This window comes from Triticum aestivum, chromosome 2B, assembly GCF_018294505.1.
Source record: "Triticum aestivum cultivar Chinese Spring chromosome 2B, IWGSC CS RefSeq v2.1, whole genome shotgun sequence".
NCBI classification, from domain to species: domain Eukaryota; kingdom Viridiplantae; phylum Streptophyta; class Magnoliopsida; order Poales; family Poaceae; genus Triticum; species Triticum aestivum.
In genome coordinates this window covers 106,850,996-106,869,597 of record NC_057798.1, presented here as the reverse complement: position 1 = coordinate 106,869,597, position 18,602 = coordinate 106,850,996, and the positions used below count along the sequence as shown (strand labels likewise).

Below are 18,602 nucleotides of genomic sequence, written 5' to 3'. Positions count from 1 at the left end.
GGCAGAGCAAACAAAAAAAAGAAGAGAAAGAGATCGAAAAAAAAGGTGCGGCCCGCTCGCTCGCTCGCTCGGTGCTGACGAAGAAAGAAGGATCGATCGAATCCACCACCAGGCCGGCCGTTCCTCCTCCTTCCGTAAAACGCCGGTAAAATCCCCGTTGACGCGGCCGCCGCCAGCCATCCAGCCGATCTCCCCCCATCGCCCGCCCCCAGTATAAATAAGCGCGCCTCCCTCCCCCCACCACCAACCTCGCGATCCGTAAACGGAAACAAAACCGTGGCCTCCCTCTCCCCCCTCGTCACGCCTCCGCCCCCGCACCCGCACCCGCGCCGTCGCGAAATTACGCTTCGCCCCTCGCCCGCCGCGGGGATCCGCGCCCCTCCCTCCCGCGCCGCGCCCGCGCCGCCATGGTCGACACCAGGCGCAGCTCCGCGGGGAAGCGCCGGGCCTCGTCGGAGGAGGCCTCGCCCCCGACGCCCCCGCCCGCGGCGGCCTCGGGCGCGGGCGCGGGCGACGCGCCGGGGGCGTCGGCGTCCGCGCCCGCGGCGGAGGCCGCCTCCCCACCGCCCCCGCGGAGCCGGTCGGCCAAGCGGGCCAAGGTCCCTGCGCGCGTTCCTCTGTTTTGTGTCGCGGATGATTTCCGGGAATCGATTGATCTGATTATTCGTTGCTGTGCGGTGGTGGTGGTGGCAGGGCAAGACGACGTGCGTGGTGTCAGCCCCCGTGTTCGAGGCTGCCGCCAAGGCAGCGGGCCGCGTGATCGAGAGCTCGCAGCTGAGCGCGCCGGCCGTGGAGAGGTCCGCCGGGGCCGTCGCGGCGTCGTCCACCGTGTCGAATTCAGGAGGTGCGTGCTGTTAGGTTCTGAGTTCACGGTTCGTTTCAGGGGGGCTAGGGCTTGGTTTAGCCCGGGGGGAGGTTTTTGATTGCTCCTTTTCTTTTTGCTGAAGCTTCAGCGAGGAAGAAGAGGACGCCCAGGCGTCTGCCTCCGTCCGACGAGACGACGGCGGAAGAGATGACGCAGTGGAAGACGAGGCGCGGGGCGGCCAGTAGCCGGACTCATGCTTGGGCCAGACTGATTTCCCAATCTTCTCAGGTCTGTTGTTTAGGACAACTCACTGATGTGAGGAACAGTGCCACAATTCTATTTGGTGACCGTATAGCATCTAATCAAGTTATTTGACGGACAATTGAACTGCTGCACCCTTCCTAGCTATCAAACAGCACAAACATGTTAGTAAACATAGGAGATTTTAATTCAAAATTCATTTTGTTACAAATTTGTGTCTTGAGTGGGTCAATTGTGAATCATCTGTCATGTAACGCTTCATGCATGGCTTTAGTTGGCAACACAGAACCATTATGTGCTCTTGGAGCTGAAACTAGCTTTTCTTCAAAATGGAGCGAAGAACAGTTCCACCTAAGTTATCCAAATATCAGAGAACATCGACTAGTTATCCTCGTTTTGCTACTGTTTGCTGGCTTCTATACATTATCTACTTCCTGTCATTATTTGGCCCGACATGTATAATGCCTTTGTCAGAGTTTTATTAAACATTGTGATTTTTGTGTATGTGGGTTTTGTAATCTTGCGCTACTAACTGTTCAGTAATTTTAAAATCATCATTCTGATATTTATCTTGAGTTTCCAGTCTCCTGCATTCGCAACTATAGGATTGCTATTGTCTGCCTGCTCAAATTTAAGCGTACTAAGCTAATATCATGTTTAGATGCCAATCCCTGCCAGTTGCCACAGCCACCATTGAGTCATTTAATTTGTATTGTGGACTTGCGTAATCATCTTATTTGTAAAATCTTGAACGTTTTTTTCTACAGTTGAGTAGGAACATCTTACGTTACTCTGAAATTGTATGGAGGTTCATTTGGACCATTTGATCCAAATGAATCACATTGGATCAAGGGTGATCCCTGTTGTTGGTGCATACATGCATAGCAAATACCATTTCACAGTTACTTGTTTTTGAGTTGCTGACATCTGTTTTTTGTAACCGCGTCAAATAGCCTTACCATTTTGTCAATTCCCCACTTAGTTCTGTAGTATTGGTAATTTAGTCTTAGCATTTACTAATTTTAAACAATTATCTTTGCTAATGATTATATTCTTCTTTCTGCTGTTCAGTATCCCACGGTTCCTATTTATGCTTCCTATTTCACCGTTGGTCATGGTGGTAAACATGATTTGAAACTGACGGATGCATTATCTGGATCACTTGTTTGCAGACTGAGGCATGTTAGGGTATGGTTGCATTCTTAATTTTATTAATTTATTAGTACTCCGTTTTTCCTGCATTCATCATTTTGAAGTTTTGACTGTCAATTTTGATCTGTTTACCAGAGGGGTGCTGCCCTTGAGGTCTCTATATCCAAAGTTGTCTATGTAAATGGGAAGGCCTTAGACAAGGCTGCTAAGGTCACCTTGACTGGAGGCGACGAAGTTGTTTTTAGTTCACTTGGGAGGCATGCTTATGTATCCTTTTTTGTGACTGACCACTTTGTTAATATGTATTGCTCCTATCTGCGATTACAGGCATGTCTGGATGTTTTTGCCACTGTGCTTTGTTAAGCAACACTAGCAATGTTTGATTTTCTCCTGCCTTGCAAGCGAAATGAGATTGTGCTTTCTATGATAGTATAATTTGTTGCTCAAAATATTGTATGTATTTATTTGAAACTGTGTAGTGGACTACACCAGGAAAAACTTTACAGGCTAACAATGCCCACATGAAATAATTGGCAGCTAATTTGGGCCTGCCAAAACTTGGCCTTACTAGGCAAAGTTAGATGGACAGATGTTGGGGTTAGCAAGGGAACCAAACGTGTCCTACTCCTACTTGTATGCACAATTATGCATTTTAGATGTGGAAGTCCTTAACATGTTGGCAGATATTTCAGCCTCTTCCAGAGGAAAAATCAAGCACATCAACCTTTTCTTCCCCAAGTTTCGTTCAGCAAGGGCAGTATCCAGTTATGAAAGGCACACTGGATCATTTATCATCTAAAAGGGCCAAGTTATCAGTGCCGTTTAATTTTGGTAGTGGCTGCTCTCCATCTGTTCCTCATGGTGAGACAGCTTCATTTCTTCCCTAAGGCCCTACTAATCCCTAACTTCTTAGAAAAGGGGATGCAGCATAAGAGGACTTCTGTTTTTTTTTCTTGTTTCTCAAAACTGGGTACCCCCTCCGTATTTATTTACTCTGCATGTTAGATTTGACTGAAGTCAAACTTCATAATGTTTGACCGAGTTTATAGAAAAAAATATGAACATTTACAATAACAAATCTGTATGATGTGAAAGTATATTCAATAATGAATCTAATGGTATTGATTTGTTATTGTATATGCTAATATTTTTGTCTATAAACTTCATCAAAGTTTATAAAGTTTGACTTTGACCAAAGCTAATATGCGGAGTAAATAAAAACAGAGGGAGTACCTTTTATTTGTTATTATGATGAAAGAGAAAAGTGAGGCTAAACAGATCTCTTTTTTGTTCACTAGATACAGAGATAGTCAGCAGTTTATGTAAAACAATGGAGGAGCAGAACCAGTTCTCTTCTGAAGAAAATGTGCCATTTGCTCAACATAAACTTTTAAAAGAAGATCTGAAGAAGGCAGTTGTTAGTGCAAGTGATATATCAGAGTCATTTGATAGTTTTCCATATTATCTGAGGTATCTAGACTATTACTCTCTTCATGGAAAATAACAGCTCTTTTGTTATATTGTTCGAGATATAGAAATATATATGATTTGATGAATCTCTTATTATCCTTCATTTTAGGAGCCTATAATGCTCATTTTGTACTTCACATAATAAGTAAGAAATTCTTATAATGATCCTATAGAAGGATGATTTCTCCCCAATTGCTTAGTTCTGTAATATGATAACATATTGGTTGCAACAGCACAACTCCAGATTTAGTGGATTCATCCTCTTATTGTTTCTGCTCACATTTTTAACTCAACAGTGCAAATTGCTGAAAAGCATATTTGTTATCCATGGTATTTTACTTTCACAAACCCCATTTCTCTTCTTATTTGTTATTCCTCATATCATCCTTAAAAAAATGTAAGGAAAATAATTGCAATGCCATTCTCATATCTAAAATCATACTTTCTTTTAGCTAGTAAGTTGTGACGCCATTTTCTAAAGAAGTAAGATGTGACATAATGGCAGGCAGAATGATCGGTTGGTCATAGTGCATGATCATTGGATATACTAAATTTTGCTCCTACAAATATTTCAATTGGTGATAGTGGTTCGTTGGTCTCCTCCTCTCACCCTGATGTGACCCATTAGATCTGTTGCAAACAGCGGAGATGTTAGTCCTGTTTGATGCCAAAATTAGTACTCCCTCCGTTCCTAAATATAGGTCTTTCTAGAGATTTCAACAACTGTCTACATACGGAGCAAAATGAGTGAATATACACTCTAAAATATGTCTATGTACATCCGTATGTGGTAGTCCATTTGAAATCTGAAAAAAGACTTATATTTAGGAACGGAGGGAGTATATAAAGTTACCCCCCCAACTGGCTCAAGTGTATGAACACATCACATAGGCTTAAGCTTGGCATCACCATCATGGTGGTTTTGAGTAGTTTGATTCGTTTTATGAGTAGCAACCTATTGGATATCTAATAATCTAAGTTGTTTTATATTTTGCAAGACACAAGCATTTAGCAAGTGAGTACTAATTACTCGACTACAACCTACTTTTTTTTTCCAGTTAATTTGGCCTGTTGCATATTGATTGATTGGTCTCTGGTGGTTAAGAACTATCTTTGATGCCTTCTCATCCTTGCAGCGAGAATACCAAAAGTTCTCTCCTGACACCAGCACATGTAAATTTGTGTTGCAAGGAAGCCATGGAGTGGACAAAAAAAATATCTTTTATTTCTCAACGAGTACTATTATCTGGTCCAGCAGGTATTAGTTTACTTGATGAAATTATGGGATATTGCAGTTAGTGATTTTGTATATTTGTTAAATGCTAAATGCTTGGAGCGTTCACTAAAAACAAATTTTCTTTTTGTAGGGTCTGAGATATACCAAGAAACATTGATGAAGGCTCTCACCAAACACTTCGATGCTAGGCTGCTCGTTGTAGATTCATCATTGCTGTCGAGTGTAAGCCTCTTGACCATGCCATGCTTATTCTTCTAACAGCGCCACCGCAGCTCATTTTGAAGAAAGCACAACCAATTCTATTGTAGGCCTTATCTTTTTGTAAGATGACAGATATGCGTCTTCTTTTTTGTGAGATGAAATATATGCTTCAACTATTTTACTTTACCTTTTTGTGCAATGCTGCTAGTATTTTCTGGAAGCTTGAAATGTTTTCTTCTTTGAGAGTTTGAACTTTGTAAACAAGCTGTACAGCAGAGTTGCAGTAAACTCAGAGTACTGGTGCTGTTTATAAATACATCCGAAAAGATGTAGCATTAGTTAATTTCACCATAAATGAATCAGCTGACACATTGAGATGTAAACTAGAAAATGATGTCTGCTGTAAATTACTCACTGATGCAACTGCATGCTCGCTTTAAATAGTTGCATATGAATTGTGTGCAAAAAGAGAGGGACAAGGGGTGTGTGTGTGTGTGTGTGTATGTGTGTGTGTCTTTTCTTTGGTACTTCTTTAGTTCAAATTCAAATGCCAACATCCAAGTATCATTTTTTTTCAGGGACAGTCTTCAAAGTCAAAGGAGTCAGAGCCGTACAAAAGAGGTAAGGCTATCATGACTCTGTTATTAGCACTATATTTTTTTTGCAACTATTTTTAAGTCTAGATGTTGAGAGTACCTGTTGAATTGAGTATGAGACTGTACTGTTTGTTTTTACAATATTTTTTTAGTGTAATGAAACCACCTGATGTAGCGGTAGTAATGCTTCTGATATTTTGATCAGGTGATAGGGTGAGATACATTGGTTCTTTGCAGTCAACAAGGTTTATCCTTGAGGGACAAAGGTGTGGCCCATACCTTAAGATTTGTTTTTTTAAATGTGCATCCATTCAGCTTCCTGCGCCACATGTGTGAATGTTCCAGGAGTTTTTTTGATGTAATTTTTTCTCTTGATTACTCTTTAGTACTTTTCATGCTATAGCAGTTTTGAGTAGGAGGGTTTATACAAATAGAAAAATATTTGTGCTGTGGAAAGCTGGAAAACCTATTGTATGATATACGATGATCGTGAGTTGCTATAGAGAGTTTGCAGTAACTGGTAGCAGCTATAAGCTTTTTTACAAGGGTCTGGATTTAGCCGTGTTTGCAATGCAGGATTCTCATATGAATTTTTCAGGAAACTGCACATCCAGCGGGATTATAAGTTTCCTTTTGTATGAAATTCTTAAGTTCCAAACGGGTTAGATGGAAAAGTAGATCTGATGCAATAATCATGAGAATCATCCTTTCTCTGTTTTCCTGTAAATATTGCATATTATATTGTACTGCATTGATCTTTTGTACTTAAGTTGCGTAGTCTATCTTAGATGGCAGTAGGTTTTCTTATATTGGATAAAAGAACCAGGCTGGTTTGAGTCCCTGCTTGTGTGATGATATGTAATGATCGCTAACTATATGGATTTTCTGAATTCTTACCTATTATGTTAGCATTCCACCCCTTTGTTTGCAATTGACCTCTCTTGGTGTTGCCTTTTGCATATTTTACTTGCATCTATTAAAAATTTATGCCAAATTATAAATCTGCAGAGCTCCAGATTATGGTTCCCAGGGTGAAGTGCGACTTCCTTTTGAGGAAAATGGATCCTCAAAAATTGGAGTCAGTTTTGACAAACCAATCCCTGGGGGCATTGATCTAGGAGGCAATTGTGAGGTTGATCATGGTTTCTTCTGTTCAGGTGAGTTTTTCTTCTTCTGTTGTTCTTATGCACTTTTTAATAACTTATAACTACTCCCTCCGTTCGGAATTAGTTGTCGTAGAAATGGATGTATCTAGATGTATTTTAGTTCTAGATACATCCATTTCCGAGACAAGTAATTCCGAACGGAGGGAGTATATCATATGCAGTGTTTTTTGCCATTTTTTGCTATATTGTTAATTTTTGTAACAACTTACTTATGCCTATTTGTATTTCCAGTTGATTCTCTGTGCCTCGATGGTCCAGGATGGGAAGATAGAGCTAAACATCCATTTGATGTAATATTTGAGGTTTGTACGATCTTCGCAACCTTATTTTTATCAGCATTTGTCATTTTTTTTCTATTACTCACTGGGATTTTATGCAGTTTGTTTCTGAAGAAAGTGCGCATGGACCCCTTATCCTATTTTTGAAGGACGTTGAGAAAGTGTGTGGAAACACTTACTCTTATCATGGTCTAAAGAGCAAGCTCGAAATTTTTCCAGCAGGTGTTTTTGTTATTGGGTCTCAGACCCAGGCAGACAGTCGGAAAGATAAGGTACTTGCTGTAAAGATAATCTGCACCCGATTTCTAAGTATTCATTCTTTAGCTAACAAAAAAGACGTTGTTTATACAGCTAAACGGGTCTCCTTTCCTGTCGAAGTTCCCATACGGGCAAGCAGCAATACTTGACCTTGCGTTCCAGGTGCCTTTTCTGGTTTTGCTGGAAGTATCCCTACTTATGCCATGCTAGTGTAGGGACTCCATGGCACTACAACACATTGTCAGCTTATACTGAAAGGATATTTCTGATATATATCTCAATTGCTTATTATCTTGTCCACTGTATTATTTTTCTTACTGGATCCTTTTATCAATTAAATTAAATTATGGGTTCTGTTATAAGTGCTCTGTTACACTTTTTTGCTGTTACAATCTAATGTACACCAATGCAGGATAGCTTTGGCCGGGTGAATGATAAAACCAAAGAAGCAGCGAAGACTGCGAAGCATGTCACTAAACTTTTCCCCAGTAAAGTGACAATACAACCACCACAGGTATGCCATTTGTGTTACTCAACAATGATGTCTACTTGGTAGTGTCCTCTCCTAGTTATAACTCTGAATACATGCTACAGGATGACTTGGAACTCTCAAAGTGGAAACAGCTATTGGACCGTGATATTGAAATTCTGAAAGTGAAGGCTAACATTTCAAAAGTCCAGTCTGTAAGTATTAATTAGTGACTCGTCATTTTGTATATTACTTTTGGACTATAATAGACTAAAAAACCTTCAATGTTCTTTTGCTCTTGAACATACCCAATGTTATTATGTTTCAGTTTTAAGTAACTGCTTGTTTGCACATCCCTGTTATTCAATTATCATATGTTCCATTACTCTTCAGCCAAATGTCTTGCGTTTTTTATGTATTTCCCTATGTAGCTGGGAGTCCAAACATGATTATTAAAAAAAGTACGTCATTATGCTGCTATTAGATTCCCAGAGTGATTAGGATGTTCTGGTTTTTATTTGACAATTTTCCTATGTTTTGTTGAAACTTTTGATAGATTTGCATCCACTATGCGACAAAATAGTATTGCTGCATCACCTGTACTAGTGCGACCTCTAAAATGGAATTGTCGCTCCACTCAACTGATGTTGCTGTTCCTTATATCTCTTGGTTTAACTAATGTCTTTATGCAATCGGATGCAGTTTCTAACTCGCAATGGTCTGGAATGTGCTGATGTAGAGACCACAGTATGTGTTAAAGATCGAACTCTTACAAATGAATGTGAGTAGTCATTCCTACATGATGTTTTATCCTGTATAATGTCCATGTAGCATCATCTGTCTATTGTTTTTGTTTCCAGGTGTCGATAAAATAGTTGGTTATGCTTTGAGTCATCAAGTTATGAATTCAACTGTTCCAACTCCTGGAAAGGATGTGTTACTTGCTCTTTCTGGTGAAAGGTTTATTCTCTAACCTTGTACACTTCACAAAGTTGTGCAAGAAAGTTCTTTCTGGTTCATCTAATGATTATTTTACTGAAATTGTTGCATTTCAGCCTTCAGCATGGGGTTGATTTGTCGGAAAGTATGCAAAATGACCATAAGAAAAAGAGCACAAAGAAATCACTCAAGGTGACTTGTCTTTTTTTCTTAGTAGCAAAGATCACCTCATGTATATGACTTGACCTGGCCATGTTCAGCCTGGCCCAGTTATTTATTTAAAGCGTGCAAATAAGTCAGGCTGAGTTTGAGTTTCACCTATTATTTGAGGCTCTGGGCCTTGTGACATTAATGGTGTCTAATGCCAATGACTTACATACATTCCTTTTCATTGTTAGGATGTTGCCACGGAGAATGAATTTGAAAAGAGGCTTCTTAGTGATGTTATCCCTCCAGATGAGATAGGTGTTTCCTTTGATGACATTGGAGCGCTAGAGAATGTCAAGGAAACTTTGAAGGAATTAGTGATGCTTCCATTGCAAAGGCCAGAGTTGTTCTCCAAGGGACAACTTATGAAGGTACAAGGCATTCTCAAGCTTCATTATTTATGCTTAATATTCTTGTAAAACAATCCACATGTTCCTTCTGTGAGTCCTCTGTTTCACCTGTAACAATGGCTCCTTGTTTTGTCATTTGCCTTTATAGTTAGATATCCCCCTTTCTGCACTTATGACTCATCCTTGTTGAGTGGTTTTGTAAATATTGTAATGCTGTCCACCTGTGGTTTGTCCATCATGTCCTATCATTCTGTGCTATCTAGCATTTTGAATTTATGTATGATGCTTTTGTGAGCCATCTGTTATACAGCTTCTGTTTCTAAATATAAGACGTCCCATTAGTTCAATTTAAACTGCAAGAACATGTAATTTCTACTCCCTCTGTATCAAAATACTTGTAGTTGGGGAATACTAGTACAAGTTCCCCCAATGACAAGTATTATGGTACAGAGGGAGTAGTTAATATCATGCAATCCCAAAATTAATTGAAAAAAGCAACAAGAATCACTTCAAACTGAATGTAGCAGCTTGAATACTGCCGTTATCATATTGCTCTCCTTATTAATTAGTACTCCCTCCGTCCCATAATGTAAGACATTTTTTGAAAAAAACATCTTACATTATGGGACGGAGGGAGTAGTATTTCTTAACTTACCCAGTGTGTAATATTGATCTGATTTTTCATTTTGCACCAGCCATGTAAAGGAATATTGCTTTTTGGTCCACCTGGTACGGGGAAGACCATGCTTGCTAAAGCTGTTGCAACAGAGGCTGGTGCTAACTTCATCAACATATCAATGTCAAGCATTGGCTCGAAGGTTTTCCCATAACAGATATTTATCTAGATTCCTCTCCTCTGTTAGTTCTACATTTTCTTACCTGTAATTGTAACAGTGGTTTGGCGAGGGGGAAAAATATGTGAAAGCTGTGTTTTCACTTGCAAGCAAAATTGCTCCCAGTGTCATTTTTGTGGATGAGGTCAGTCAAAAAATTTCATCATCATTGATGATATGATTATGGTTCAACAGGCTGCACAATAATAGTGTCTTAATTAAGAGAACTTGCTGTGTTCCCTGATTTGCAGGTTGACGGCATGCTGGGTAGACGTGAAAACCCAGGGGAACATGAAGCCATGCGTAAGATGAAAAATGAATTTATGGTGAACTGGGATGGTCTGAGAACAAAAGACAAAGAACGTGTATTAGTACTTGCTGCCACTAATAGGCCGTTTGATCTTGATGAGGCTGTTATTAGGAGGCTCCCAAGGAGGTATGGGTATACATATTTTAACAAATAAATGCAAATTGTGACTCTGGCATTGCCAACCAGTCAATAATTCTTCTGAAACTTTTGTTTAGGTTGATGGTGAATTTACCAGACGCAACCAATAGGAAAATAATTATTAGTGTAATACTAGCCAAAGAAGATTTGGCAGAAGATGTAGATCTGGAAGCAGTGGCCAGCTTGACTGAGGGGTATTCAGGCAGTGATCTGAAGGTATTTAGTTTTATGTTAACATTATTTTGTTTCTTATTTGATTTCCTTTTTAAACAGGTAATTTCCATATTCTGTCTGCTGACAATTTTAATTTTCCCCAGAATCTGTGTATTACTGCTGCACATCGTCCCATAAGGGAACTCCTTGAAAAAGAGAAGAAGGTTAGTTTTTAATTCTTAATTTCTTGAACTACTTTCCTATGCGTTGTCAGTTCTACTGATTAATAATCTCTGATCCTTCTGATTTCTCTCAATGGTTCTGATGTTATCGATGCTTTTAGAATCTCTGGTTAACCAAATCATTAATAATTTGAGTTGACTTATTTAGGATTATCCTTGTTGAGGCTACATCAGACCTCTAATCTATCATCTTGTGTCTACTTGCAGGAGAGATCCTTAGCAGAAGCAGAAAACAAATCATTGCCTCCTAAGTATTCTAGCAGTGATGTCCGTCCCCTAAATATGAGTGATCTCAAACAGGCACACGAGCAGGTAAATATTACTGCTGTTTTTCTTCTGGAAAAGAAGAGAAAAATAAACTTAATGCAAATCAGACTCAACTACACTAGTAGATTTGATGCCCCTCACCACCTGCAGAACTTAATCCATCAAATATATAACAAATGCTGATGACAGCTCTTGCGGGCTTAGTTCCAAGATTGGAGAGTGTAATGCTAGTATTGATATGTTCTGGGTTGTAGCGCAATTTGTTTCTAGGATACAAGTAGATTTGATGCCCCTTGCCGCCTGTGAAACTTAATCCATCAAATATATAACAAATGCTGATGACGGCTCTTGCGGGTTTAGTTCCAAGATTGGAGAGTGTAATGCCAGTATTGATATGTTCTGGGTTGTTATGGTTTTAAATAGCCCGCTATAGCTCCGCTATAGCACGCTATAGCGTTTAGAAGAGGTCCTGTGCTAAGGGTCTTTTGTCCAAACACATAAGCATACATTTTAAATAGCTCGCTATAGCATTTAGAAGAGGTCCGCCGCTAAGAGGCTTAGCGTGCTATTTAAAACTTAATGTAGCGTCAATTTGTTTCTAGGATATAGTCTCTCCGTCCCAAAATAAGTGTCTTAAGTTTAGTACTTGCTTTGAGACGAGGGAGTACTAGAATAAATTAAGGTTACCCGCATTGTCATTTTATGTTTTCTCATCTCCAAGTTGTTGATAAAAGTGTGATCCTAACGTAACTTGCCTTGTGTGTAGGTATGTGCAAGTATATCATCTGATTCGACAAATATGAACGAGCTTGTTCAGTGGAACGAGCTTTACGGCGAAGGCGGATCTAGAAAGAAGACGCCTCTAAGCTACTTCATGTAGCTTATGTGTAGCCTGTACATAGAGCAGAAGCATTAGAGTGAAGCGACTGAGAAGATAGATAATGAATAGCTCTGTTGGTTCTTCATTTATAGGCAATTTTTTTGAGTCAATTGTTTTGTAATGTCAGTTGGGAGTTTCGACAGATAGCGTAGGACCTGGTTGGTCCACCATTCTCCTTGCAAACCTGTATGTAGACTGAGCATCAGAATACAGTTCAGGGTGCTTAGACCAGTGTGAATCCATTTAGGTCTTGTATACAGATACAGTGCAGGGTGCTTAGAAGAGGTGCTTATAGTAAAATAAACTGAGTTTTTCTCAAGCATTAGTGCTTGTCTCTGTAGAAGGGGTGTCTAATTAAGCATCTACTCTTTACAAATAAACACCTTGTATTACAAGGCCTTAATCAAGACATGGATGCGGTATGTTCCTTAGTGGTTTCTACCTTTAGGTCAACTGTCCAGCGACCTGACCGAAACGGAATCACATGCCCTGGTGGAGAGTTAGAATCTACAACGGGGAAGGCGAAACAACACTTGCAATTTGATTGTTTTCGAAAAAAGACTAGTTACACGGAGTTCACATACGACGATTGAAGTCAGCGGGTGGGAATAAACAACTTGCACTGATCGAACCAGGGGAACAAAGTGTGTTTTGTTATACCCATCTTAGGCGACGCTGAACGTTTTTGGCAGTACAAACCCAAATGATCGCATATACGCGAATCTTGAGATTAACGGAGTCATCACAAGTTTGATGGAGATGTCGTGCCGCACTACATGGAATCAAAATCACTTGTAGATCAGTCATCTGTGTCACACTACGATGTCGTTCTACTCGTAGTTACACGGTAATTCACACGAAGAAAGACTATAAAAGTCTCTATTCTGTTCTGGTTTTGCTTCACATGGTGCGATTCATGAGCCCGTAGACGAGCACGAGCCCCATGATGAGCGAGTCGTCGACGCCGGGCTCCACCACCAGGGCGAGCACGTCCTCCCCGAGAGCCACCCCGCCCGCCGTCACCTTCCTCTTCACCTCCGCCACCACCAGCCCCGTGCCGGCGTCCACGATCCTGCAGCACGCCCGCTTCCCGGCGCGCGCCCCGCCGTCGTCGTCGATCCTGTACCGCATGGCGCAGCCGGCGTCGCTCTCGAACTCGCACGGCGACGACGACGGGCGGCCGCCGCTCCGGTGGAAGATGCCGCTGCGCGGCCGCGCCACCTTGAACCACGCGCTCGCCTCTTGCTTCCGGCCGGTCCACTTGTACCCTTCCCACTTGCCAAACGCGAGCTTCTGCATGAACCCACAATCATAAGTAAACTTGCCAGAAAACGCGATCGAGCTTCTTGGCTATAGAAAAGAAGTACGCTGTACACACCTTCTTGTGTATGTTGACGACGACGTTGCCGCGGAGGTCCATGAGGCAGACGTTGTCGCTGCACTTGGAGCCGTAGTTGTCGACGCGGTAGACGATGTGGCCGTCGGAGTCGTACACGGTGCACCCCCGCCCGTTGAGCACCAGCGACTTGAGCCACAGCGTGAACACCTTCCCGCTTCTCTCGCCCGCGCACGCCGCCGCCGCCGGCGACGAAGAAGAAGGAAACGACGGCGAAGAGTGTACCCTCGCCATCTCTGCGCGTACTAATTAAGTTTTTCTGTCTGCGCGCTAATGTGTCTCTCTATGTGATCTGGTTAAGTAAGCTAGGGCTCGATATATACACAGAGGAGGAAGAGAGCAAAAGCGCAAAAGGGCTGGTGACGTGGTTGCTGGCTCGCTTAAACTATATGGATCGAGAGAGGACAAATTGGGATGATGCTCTTTTTGGAGTATTAGTTAGTTAATCAGATGATATTTAAAAACCCCTTGAAACACATTTATGCCATGCATGCTTATCGAGCTGTGGCGGCAATTTTAATTAGGCAAATAGTCAATCCGCGTCCAAGTTCCAGTGCTTCCTGCGTGCGGTTTTCTACCCTAATTTTCATCTCGCCAACGAGCACTGAAACCAACGGCAGGCCAACCATTTCAGCGCAAGACAAAGCCATCTCAAAATAGCCGTGCCTAATTAGTACTAATAACCTCAAACTAGAAGCATGACAGCGACATTTACAACGGCCCTTGGTACTTCATAGGATCGGGCTCAAAGTAGTAGCAAGAAAAGTGCATGCGTCGAGATGCTAGCCAGTCGCCTTTTGCATGGTTTGGAACTGCAGTTGCTGACGGGACGAAGCAACAGCAATACTCTAGTTAGTAGGCAATAATGCGGATTAGAAGTGCTTAAATAAGGCAAGTAGATCAGTACGAGATGTCTAGTCAGCCGTAGCAGGCGGGAGGCAGCACTCACGCCCGTCGTCACCAAAGCGGGAAAGGAAAAAGCGCCACACAAGGTTCCAAAAAGGAACTGATTTTTCCATCCAGCTGATGCTAATCGGCTATTGGCAGCTGATGCGCGCGTACTTAAATAAATATGTTAGTCTGCATAGTAGTAGGTCGGGGTCGACGATGATGCGAGCCGGTTCAGTCCGAGGCTGCAGATAAGCACTCGGGGTCTTGAGCAGAGAGCAGAAGGACACACATGCTTCTATTGTTAAGTACCGACCGTGTAAGGATATCTCCATTGTTTTTAGGCAGGAGATTTTGGGCAGTATAGATGATTGCTGTTGCTATTTTTAGGCCGTCTGAGAAATGCCCATTTCCAATGATTTCTGAAAAGTACAATTATTCAATTTTCGGTGGATAAATAATAATATAAAGTACTAGCCTACGCGCAGAAGTTGGAGATGCCCGTGGTAATAATGCAAGACAACTCGAAACAGGACCAGCGGTTGTTGCTTGCTGCATGCTGGGCTTAAGCAATTTTTAAATTTTGGATCGGCGAAATTCGTCTAGTTAAGCTGGTGATCCCTGATCCGGATCCTGATACAGTGGTCCTGACCCTGATACAGTGGTCCTGATCCTGTTGATTAACTGGCAGTTTAGCACCTTGTTATTGACACAAATAGCTTCCGACAAGGTGTGCAGATGGTTGCCTTGTCAAAATTGAGGTGCCTAGCTATATATATTCAGTGAGTGGTTCTGGCAGGGACTCCATTGGTTGCTGGGACGCTAGCCATGTTCATGCGATCACGCTCAGCTAGTTTGAGTCATGGAGCAGATCATAAGGCGGCTTGAGCTGAGTTAGTCTATTCTGAGTTCTCGTCGACCAAAAACATGTGCTCACCCTCGCTGCCCTAACATGTCGTCATTGGGTTTGAGATGAATTGATTGACTGAATCTCATGTCCAAGTTCAAATTTGATAGGCATTGCTTTTTTTTTCTTTTCTTTTCTAGAATCCTTGCCGCTGTGACATGGTATGCCAGTTGCAGACTTGTCGTCCTAACTCATGTCGTTTCTTTAGATTTGGGAATGCGATGATTATGTCAAAAGGCTTCAGCTGAAAAAGCTCGAACCCAAAGCAGACAAATGCGTCTTCATAGGATACCCAAGAGAGACGGTTGGGCATACCTTCTATCTCAGATCCGAAGGCAAAGTGTTTGTCGCTAAGAATGAGTCCTTTCTCGACAAAGAGTTTCTCTCGAAAGAATTGAGTGGGACGAAGATAAAACTTGATGAGATTGTTGAACTTTTACTTCAACTAGAGAGTAGCACAACACAGAAAGGTGTTTCTGTGACACCTGCGTCAGTTGAAGATGAAGCTAATGATCATGATCATGAATCTTCGAATCAAGTTACTATCGAACCTCGTAGGTCGACAAGGGTATGTACAACTCCTGAGTGGTACGGTAACCCTATCTTAGAGGTCATGTTGTTGGACAACGATGAACCTACAAGCTATGGAGAAGCGATGGTGGGCCCGGATTTCGACAATTGGTTAGAGGCCATGAAATACGAGATGGGATCCATGTATGAAAACAAATTATGGACTTTGAAAGTATTACCTGAAGGGCGAAAGGTCATTCAGAATAAATGGATCTTAAAGAAGAAGACGGACGTAGACGGTAATGTCACCATCTATAAAGCTCGACTTGTGGCAAAAGGGTTTTCACAAGTTCAAGGAGTTGACTACGATGAGACTTTCTCACCCATAGCGATGCTTAAGTTCGTCAGAATCATCTTGGCAATAGCTACATTTTTCGATTATGAAATCTGACAGATGGATGTCAAAACAACATTCCTTAATGGTTTCCTTAAGTAAGAGTTGTATATGATGCAACTGGAAGGTTTTGTCGATTCAGGGAATGCTGACAAAGTGCACAAACTCTAGCTGTCATTTATGGACTGGTGCAAGCATCTCGAAGTTGGAATCTTTGCTTTGATGAGGTGATCAAAGCGTTTGGGTTTATACAAGTTTTCGGAGAATCTTGTATTTACAAGAAAGTGAGTGTGAGCTCTATATAATTTCTAATATTATATGTGGATGACATATTGCTGATTGGAAACAATATATAACTATTCGAAAACCTGAAGGAATATTTGAACAAGAGTTTTTCAATGAAGGACCTAAGAGAAGTTGCTTTCATATTAGGCATCAAGATCTATAGAGATAGATCGAGTCGCTTAATAGGACTTTCACAAAGCACATACCTTGATAAGATTTTTAAGAAGTTTAAAATGAATCAGTCTAAGAAGGGATTCTTGTCTGTTTTGCAAGGTGTGAAGTTAAGTCATCCCCTATGCTTCTGCCATAGGCACCATCATGTATGCGATGCTGTGCACAAGACCGGATGCCAGCCTTGCCATAAGTATGGCAGGGAGGTTTCAAAGTAATCCAGGAATGGATCACTATATAGCGGTGAAGAATATCCTTAAGTACCTGAAAAGGACTAAGGAAATGAGCACAAATAGAACAAGATGACTAGACATCTATCCTATTATGAGACCGCCATCCTAACTGGTTGTAGGTATCCCGTGCTATCGTCTTCTAACGGTTGCACTCATAAGTCATATGCTCGTTGACTTTCGCATGGCTGAGTGGCGACCACGTACGGATCTAGCCAGTTACCATGTAGATGACCTCCACAAGATTTGTATTGGGTTGTCTGTTGAAAATCACATCATTTCGACAGTTTCATATAGCCCAAATTAATGCACCCACTCCGATCCGAATATTCGCCGCTATTTTAGGCTCTACCCATTTAGCAATGTCCCAAATAATGTGGCAATACAATTAGGAGGACTGACAATAAATGCGACATGTAATATATGCCATAGTAGCCTGGCTAGAGGGCATTTAAGAAAAAGATGTTGGATAGTCTCATCTCAATAGCAGAAACAACAGTGTTTGCTATCCTTCCAACTACGTTTCAACAAGTTGTCCTTACTCAAAATCACATCCTTGTGAGCAAGCCACATAAATACCTTTATCTTTAAAGGCGCCTTAATGAACTTTCCAGATATACATAGATTTCATAAAGAAAAAACCCGACACAGAGATTTTCCAGTGTAGTGTATCTGGCTCATCAGAAAAGTTAACCTCCATCAATCTACGCACAAGTTGTACAACTATCGAACATCACCTCCCCTTCCCCCCCGCGCCGCCCGCTCGGGCGACAAGGGGGGCAAACCCTAGCCGCGCTGCCGGGCTCATCCCTCCTCCCTTCCTCACCGCCGCCTAAGGCAGCCGCCGGGCAAGTCCGGGGCGCCAAGGATGGTGGCGGCGGGGCCTCGGCTGCCCTGCCTCTGTGTGGGGAGTCCCAAATTTGGTGCGTCGGCTCCTTTGGCGAAGCACAACAAGCTCTGGTGAGCAGCCGTGCAGGCGGTGGATCTGGTGTCCTGGCCACGCGGGCGGTGGGATCCCGGTGGTCGTTGGCGGCTGGCGGCGGCTTCTGCGGTGGCCGTTGCGCGCGATCTGGCGCCTCCCCTTCTTCCCTGTTCAGCGTGCGGGCCAGCCTGGTCAGGCCGCGCCTCCCTTGGTCAGGCCGCCGACGACGCCTGAGGGCGCCGTTCCCCTCCTTGGAGGCATCTGTATGGACTGATCTTCTCACTTCCCCTTCCCCTAGGTCTCCCGGGCGAAAGCCCTAACTTTGTTGGGCGGCGGCAGCGCTCACGACGCCGTTCCCTTCTTGAAGGCACCGCTTTGGAAACCTTGCACTACTAGGGAAAACCCTAGTAGTAGCGCGGGTTTTAAGGCTATCAGCAGCGCGGGCACCCGCTCTACCAATAAGGCGCTACAGCTAACTATTAGTAGTAGCGCTGTCTGTGCCCGCGCTACTACTATTGACTATATCAGCAGCGCGTTTCCTGAACGCGCTGCTATTAGTTATGTTGGAAATATGCCCTAGAGGCAATAATAAAAGCATTATTATTATATTTCCTTGTTCATGATAATTGTCTTTATTCATGCTATAATTGTGTTATCCGGAAATCGTAATACATGTGTGAATAACAG

General features: G+C 42.3%; 2 protein-coding genes across 3 annotated transcripts; one reads left to right on the top strand and one right to left on the bottom strand.

Moving 5' to 3' along the window:
- The first annotated feature begins 252 nt into the window (after positions 1 to 252).
- LOC123043749 (uncharacterized) lies at positions 253 to 12,534 on the top strand. Of its 2 annotated transcripts, none has more exons than XM_044466309.1 (28): positions 253 to 599; positions 694 to 844; positions 954 to 1,093; positions 2,138 to 2,254; positions 2,354 to 2,485; positions 2,902 to 3,079; positions 3,517 to 3,688; positions 4,825 to 4,946; positions 5,056 to 5,147; positions 5,705 to 5,747; positions 5,928 to 5,988; positions 6,731 to 6,879; positions 7,120 to 7,190; positions 7,268 to 7,438; positions 7,518 to 7,586; positions 7,837 to 7,938; positions 8,019 to 8,108; positions 8,596 to 8,674; positions 8,754 to 8,853; positions 8,949 to 9,024; positions 9,231 to 9,410; positions 10,085 to 10,207; positions 10,284 to 10,367; positions 10,474 to 10,658; positions 10,748 to 10,886; positions 10,988 to 11,047; positions 11,273 to 11,377; positions 12,099 to 12,534. In XM_044466309.1, the coding sequence occupies exons 1-28, from the start codon at positions 408 to 410 to the stop codon at positions 12,210 to 12,212; spliced, it is 3,297 nt and encodes a 1,098-aa protein (XP_044322244.1). In that variant the 5' UTR covers positions 253 to 407; the 3' UTR covers positions 12,213 to 12,534. The 2 variants fall into 2 exon arrangements, with proteins under 2 accessions (XP_044322244.1, XP_044322243.1); XM_044466308.1 differs by having other exon boundaries at positions 948 to 1,093.
- Positions 12,535 to 12,669: 135 nt separating this feature from the next.
- On the bottom strand, positions 12,670 to 13,884 carry LOC123043750 (protein LURP-one-related 11). The gene is made up of 2 exons (XM_044466310.1): positions 13,591 to 13,884; positions 12,670 to 13,505 (listed from the first exon to the last, which is right to left on the bottom strand). Exons 1-2 carry the CDS (start codon positions 13,840 to 13,842, stop codon positions 13,113 to 13,115), a joined length of 645 nt encoding a protein of 214 aa, XP_044322245.1. The 5' UTR covers positions 13,843 to 13,884; the 3' UTR covers positions 12,670 to 13,112.
- Positions 13,885 to 18,602: the final 4,718 nt, after the last annotated feature.

Excerpts from the sequence above, each read along its gene's own strand:
- LOC123043749 (XM_044466308.1), top strand. The coding sequence starts at position 408 with ATGGTCGACACCAGGCGCAGCTCCGCGGGGAAGCGCCGGGCCTCGTCG. Across the intron at positions 8,109-8,595 it reads ACATTTCAAAAGTCCAGTCT|TTTCTAACTCGCAATGGTCT; the intron begins GTAAGTATTAAT and ends AATCGGATGCAG. Across the intron at positions 11,048-11,272 it reads TCCTTGAAAAAGAGAAGAAG|GAGAGATCCTTAGCAGAAGC; the intron begins GTTAGTTTTTAA and ends GTCTACTTGCAG.
- LOC123043750 (XM_044466310.1), bottom strand. The coding sequence starts at position 13,842 with ATGGCGAGGGTACACTCTTCGCCGTCGTTTCCTTCTTCTTCGTCGCCG. Across the intron at positions 13,506-13,590 it reads TCGTCAACATACACAAGAAG|AAGCTCGCGTTTGGCAAGTG; the intron begins GTGTGTACAGCG and ends GGGTTCATGCAG.